Source organism: Aquila chrysaetos, chromosome 8 (genome assembly GCF_900496995.4).
Source record: "Aquila chrysaetos chrysaetos chromosome 8, bAquChr1.4, whole genome shotgun sequence".
Classification (NCBI taxonomy): domain Eukaryota; kingdom Metazoa; phylum Chordata; class Aves; order Accipitriformes; family Accipitridae; genus Aquila; species Aquila chrysaetos.
Window position 1 is genome coordinate 37,281,988 of NC_044011.1, and position 6,255 is coordinate 37,288,242.

Here is a 6,255-nt window from a genome sequence, read left to right on the forward strand (position 1 = left end):
GCTTCCTTTGCCGCATCGATACAGCTGTTGGAGAGTTCAAGCAAGGCAGAGCAAGCAGTGTTGACAGCTGCTATATCATGGGCTCTTGTTGCTGCTAGGAGAGCCGTAATGACAGGGTGCGTATCTCCTTTCCTTGGAACAGCATCCGGGTGTAAGTTACCTGGTCGTGAAGATGGACAATGTAAGATGTCTTCTTGCAACGCAGCCCCATCTGTAGTGGTTTTTAGCCCAGCACGCGATGGGCTGAATTCAAGCCCCTTTGCAACATCAGTGCTTCGCACTTGTGCTCGGAGAGGGCTGAGGATATCTGCGTGGTTGGACCCATCCAGCCCGTCCTGGATACGGTGAGCAGTATCCATCAGGCAGCTCGCTGCCTTTGAAAAGACATCCCTAGTTTGGAGGCAGGAGAGTCTCTCTGGGCAAAGGGCTGTGACTGCTTTCAGCTCAAGGATGGAGTTGGCCAGTTGCTCAACCCAAACCAGTAAGCCATTCCTGAAAATGGGGTCTGTGGCTCTGTCCCCGTACCTGGTGGTAGCTTCAACCACCCACCGAGCCCAACTGGTGAGGTGAGTTGCGTGCCAAGAGAGCCTCTCAGAGTCCTGACTTTCCAGGGCCTTTTCACACCATTCCCTGTGCTTGGCCATTTCCTGGACGGACAGCTTAAGGAATTCACGCATGCTGACCGTCTCCTCAAAACACCGCAAGAGGCTTTCTGTTGTTCCAGCCCAAGCATGGTACAAGGACTGCAGTTGCTCAGCAGCGCTCGTCTGGGCTATATTTCTGCTCATTTCTGTGAGCAGCGGAGGGAGACTGGCAAGGAGTGTCTTCAGATACTCTACCCACTCTCTGATTTCTCTAGCGGTTTGGGTTTTGGTGCACCTGGCCAGAACAAAGTCTGTCGCTCTGAGCATCTGCTGGGCGTGTGTGAAGAAGGTGGCAGTGAGGGGCTGAAGCTTCTTTAAAAGTCCTCCTTGTCCTGCTGGAAAACACCCTGTACCAGCAAGGCTGAGGGCATCTTCAACTAACTGCCTCAGGGGCTCCTTTCCCTCTAAGAAGGTGTCGAGGATTTGGCACAGAGTAGCTGTGAGCACTGCCTGGTCGAGAGTCTCCACCTCCTTTCTCATGGTGTGACATTCCTCATCCAGGCTGTTTTCTCCCCAGCTTTGCCCTGGCCATCCCTCCTGCTGGCTTACGTGGCTGCAGATGCTCTTCCTCAGCTGTAGCAGAACCCAGCAATGTTTTACCAGGTCCAGCTTTGGATCTGGCCTGGACGAGTCTGCTAGAAGCATACAGTAGAAAATGACCGCTTCCACATGAGCACTGAACTCACTGTCGGAGAGTTGCACTGGGTCTGGGCGAGAGAGGAGAGCCAGCAGCCTGCTCACGTGCTGGGAGAAGGTCCCATTTCTCTCCCATGGCTGCTCGCTGCCCGTATTGTTGATAAGCAGGGAAGTGAGCTCTTTGATGGTCCTCTCCGTCAGCTGGAAAGCGTAGCCTTTGGAGAGGTTGACTTGCTGATCCCAGGAGTGTTTAAGATCGCTGTGCTTGGCTGCGTGGAGCAAAGGAACGCACTTCTGAAGGAGCTGCAAAGTTTGGGCCAATCTCCTCTGTCGAGGACAATCTCTGAGTTCCTCGAGGCGCTTTGCTGTCAGATTGCTCAGCAGAAGCAGGGCCTCAGAAAAGGCCCGGAAAGCAGCCAGCAGTCCTGGCATGTCCCCTGCATCCCGCAGCACGCTCAAGCACTCCAAAAGCCAGCTGGCAGCCTGAATTATCCTCCTCGCCCCAGCAGCGTCTTCCATCTGAAGGATCTAATCAGAAATAAATGGCAGAAAAACTGGTCAGAGTGGCTAAGGCTCAAGAATCCCTGTTCACTATTTCTTCTCTTGTGCAGCCAAGATGACACCACAGCCCTTGTAGGGAAGAGAAGAGGTGCGTTTTGCTCAGCAGACCTGCCCTAGTGAGCACACGGTGAAGAAACAACCATTGCTCCAGCTAGAGCTTCCCCTGAGCCCCAGCCCCTGTCCTGGTGGAGGGCAGCTCTTGTCCCCCCTACAGCTGCACCCTTACCCACTGCTGCATCCCAGCCTGACCTCCTCCCCAGCTCACTCCGGCACTGTCCCCCCTCCACTGTTACCTTCACTGTCTCTGTTAAGACCCTCTTTGCCGACACAGCCAGCTCCTCCCTGTGGCTAGGGTTCTCCGGCTGCACCTGGAGCTTGTGGGCTGCCAGCAGCATGCACCTCCCTGCCAGGACGAGGGACTCAGCCGCAGGACACGTCTCCTCCTTGAACACCTCATCGCTGGACTCCTCAGCCAACCTGGAACAGAAGCCGCTGGGCTCAGCTCTTTGCCATCCCGTGAGTACCAGCCTCGGCGGGGCCTCGGGCTTTGTCACAACAATTAGCCACGCCAGACCTTAACTGGGCTTGAATTGATTTTAGCTGTATTTGCAAACTGTTTCAGAACCTTTTGCAGTGGCTGCAATTCACTTTAAGATAGGGTGTCTACAATCTACCAGGTCCTAGCTGTAACAGCAAAATAACCCAGTGGCCAGTGCCTAATTGTGGATTTGGGCTCCAATTTTACTGAAGCATTCAGTAAATTCACTGAAGCATTCGGTCAATTGTCTATTACTTTAAGATGTGTTCAGCTTAAACGTTGCTTGTTGAGGTTTTGCTTGCTTTGCCACCTCGCTTCCAAGCACGTATCCCTGCTTTGTCCCATCTGTCCTTTTCCCTTCCTAATCCTATTCCCCGCCACACGTTCCCCATCCCCTTCCTCCTCACGCTTCCACCTCTCCAGGGGGGTGCAGGCAGGGAGCACCAGGCAGGAGAGGCAGGCTCCCTGCCAGTTTCTTTGCCATCCCTTCTTCCTCCTTCCCAGCCCCCAAATCTGCCGTGGAGACACCCAGCAAACTTACCTTCTTGCAACAGAAGCGAGTTCTTCTGTGGCTTTGGCTAATTTTTCTGCATTCTCCCCTAAATGGGGAAAGTCCTCACAAATCCCACCTTCCCATTCCAGGGCTAGGATTAGATGGCAGAGCTGCGCAGCCATGGGGCAGAGGATCCTTTGAATAGCTTTGTTTTCTGTTAGGAACCCGAGGTCATAGAGATAAAAAGGCTCCATTTTGTGCTGCCTGGAAAAGGGAAACAAATTTGGGATTATCTGGGATCCTTTGCAATGTGTAGCAGTTACCAGTTTTACCAGCAACCTTGAATTTGGATGGCAGCTTCTGGCTTTGAAAATGCTTCTGGGTTTAGTTTCTCCTGGCAACGAGGTCAGCAACCTGCATTTCCCCCAGCAGTGGGCTTTTCCCCCAGCTTTCCTGCTGTGGACCCCCAGTTCTGCCGTCCCGCCCGCGAAGCATCCTCTGGCTTTGCTCAGCTCCAAGGCACAGCCGTGTCTCGGGGATGCCCCAGACCCGTCCCGCACTCCTGCCTTTACGTGGTTACGCGAGCCCAGGGACGCCAGAGCCGGTATTTCCTTACCCGGGCGCAGACAGCCCAGCGGATGAGCGCTGGGGACGGGGTCGCGGGCTGTTGCCAGGGGTGAGACCCCCGTGGCGGTGACGGTGGCGGTGAGGGTGACGTTACCTCCTAGCACCCACCGGGCTGTCAGCGGGGGGACAGAGAGGTGCCCCTGCCACCACGGGCCTGCGTGCGTGCAGACAGCTCCTGGGCAGGGATACGAACCCGCGGGGGGGGGTGTGTGGCGGGGGGGGGATTAATTACACCTTGATTACCATAACTCGGTTCCTGTTGCGGACAGGGTTGAAGGCAAGCGCCTGCTGCCGGCCTGTGGAAGGCAGAGGGGCTGCGGGGGGCAGCGGCTGGCATGCCCCTGAGCGTCTCTCTCTGCTCCCCCCTGCCCTTTGGAAGCCAGGGACGTTTCTGGAGGTCTGGGGGTTGCCTCAGCCCTGGGGGTACCCCCCCCCCCGGGATTGCTGGCGGTCCGCAGGGCGTTTGAGGGCCGGGGATGGGGGCGAGGGGCCGTCCCCCCGCCGGGATGCGCCAGCGTCGCCATGGAGACGCCGGGGGCGCGGGGCAGTGACGACATCGCGGTGCCGCCCGGCCGCGGGGGACGCCGGGAGCTGTAGGCCGGCGGCGGGCGCGGGAAGGCCGGGCCGCCGCCTTCGCCCGCCCTCAGCGGCTTGAAGGCCCCGGCCCCGGTCCCGGTCCGCTAATCTGCCTAACGTCGGGGCCGGCTGTCTGCACAGCTCAGTCCTGGCCCTTCCAGCCCCATAATCCTCCCGCTGGGCGAGTGGCTGTGGTCCCTGCCTCCCTCCCCCGCCCCTTCGCCATCGTTCCTGGGGGGCTGAGTGGGCTCTGTGTGGGGACACACTGCTCCGGCCTTAAAAACCCAAGGAAATAAGCAGCTGTGTGAGTAGAGAAGGTGCTTCGAGGGGTCCCTCCTCACGCCGGGCCTGCCCGAGAGCCAGGCTCCCACTTCGGCCTTTGCTGACAAGTGTCCCTCGCAGGGCCTCGGCCCTTTCGCCTTCAGTTAGGAAATGAGGCGGGTGCAGCTTAACAGGGTAAAAAAAAGAGAGATTTCTACCTTCTCCTTTTCTCCTGTGAATCTGTCTGTGTGAAGTCTAAGCCGTGTGCTGAACTGCTTTGCTAAATAAGGAGGGACTCGTCCGTGTGCTCAGAAAATCGGGGCGGGGGGTGGGGGCGGTAGTGCACAAATGCAAGCAAGAGAAAACGGGCACATTTTCTGCCTGTTCTGACTTTTTCTGTAGCCTTTCGCTTAATGCAGAATATCCACTGGAAACAGTGACCCTTCTTCCGGGAGCCAAGGCTTCAGCTCTGCCTCTTTTGAAGTAATTCTGTGGAAACTCAGAGTAATGTAAATAAAAGCAGAATCAGAGCTTGGGGGGGGGGGGGGGGGGGGAAGACTTTCAAGTTGGGATAAATTAACTTTTTCAATTTCCTTGTATTTTAAGTACTCCAATCCTAGCTCATTTCCTAACGGGGATGTAAGTTTTCAGCAAGGTCATGAATGAATCTACCTTTAGAAATTATTTTTGTAATTATGAGGGTTACAGGTGATACTGAAAAAGCTGGTCAAAGAAACTCTCTAAGACTCGATTTTGGAGTTTTAGAAAGCAGGCATTCTTTATTGCAGCATTCTTTATTGCAGCGCTGGGTGCACAGGGAATCGCTCCACCTATCGTGCACACGGTCAGGCACAATTGTGCAGGTTAAGTACATGTTCTACATACATATTCATTAGATTTCTGAGAAATGTTATACATATTCATTAGTTTTCCAGGAAACTATTAGCATATGCAAATGTCCTTTACACAGGCACATTGAAGGTCTCTGGTGGTCTTCAGGAGTCCTCTGGTGGTCTTCCCTAGTCTTCCTCACTTGTTCACTACTTGACCCTCCTCAGGTGATTCTGCGCAGTATGGTCCTTTACATGTTTTGGAACATCTTATCCTAAAGAATGCTTGTTAGTCCCTAAAAATACTTGTTAGTGCTCTTATTATCTAAGTTTTCATTAGTGAACAAAGGCAGGAGTTCTTATCTTTTCTGGCCCTATCTATCAAGCAAGGCCTCTGCTTGTGCTTTCTCAGCAAGATCGTAAATTCATCAAGCATTTAATTAAGCTTTGTGATTGCTCATGACTCCCTCTTGCTCATTCTCATTTTCTTGATCTTTCAACTTTTACTATATCACAGATGCCTCTGGGGCAGCACAGCTGCACGAATTTCACCCTCTTGCACAGTCCCCCGTTGTTGTGAAGGTGCAAAAGCCGATTGACTCCAGCTGTACATGCAGGTGTCGGGATGCTTGCTTTTAAAAAAGCTGCAGAAGAGTCCCGAGCATTCCTTCGCACCGCCTCACCCCAGCACTCGACGTGTGGATGGTGTGTTGATGCCGCTGCTTCCAAAACGCTGGAGAGCTGGAGGGAAGATGCTGCCTGGTGTGCTTGCCTTCCTCCCCTTTGGGGGAAGCTGGGGTGGTGCGTGCAGCAGTGTGCAACATCGTGCAACGTGCATTGTGCAACGTCACGCAACGTGCAGCAGCGTGCAGCAGCGAGCAACATTGTGCAACGTGCAGCATTGTGCAACATCGTGTAACATGCAGCACCGTGTAACGTGCAGCACTGTGCATCGTGCAACATGCAGCAATGTGCAGCAATGTGCAAGATTGTGCAATGTGTGTCGTGTAGCAGCAATGTGTACTATGCAGCACCCTGCATTGTGCAACCTCGTAGTGTGCAGCAACGTGCATCGTGCAACATTGTGCA

The 6,255-nt window shown here is 54.4% G+C and overlaps 1 protein-coding gene across 1 annotated transcript; it reads right to left on the bottom strand.

The window, feature by feature from the left end:
• Window positions 1–835: 835 nt before the first annotated feature.
• On the bottom strand, window positions 836–4,527 carry LOC115344224 (catenin alpha-1-like). The gene is made up of 5 exons (XM_030021169.2): window positions 3,743–4,527; window positions 2,921–3,136; window positions 2,135–2,318; window positions 998–1,808; window positions 836–879 (listed from the first exon to the last, which is right to left on the bottom strand). Exons 1-5 carry the CDS (start codon window positions 4,054–4,056, stop codon window positions 836–838), a joined length of 1,569 nt encoding a protein of 522 aa, XP_029877029.1. The 5' UTR covers window positions 4,057–4,527.
• Window positions 4,528–6,255: the final 1,728 nt, after the last annotated feature.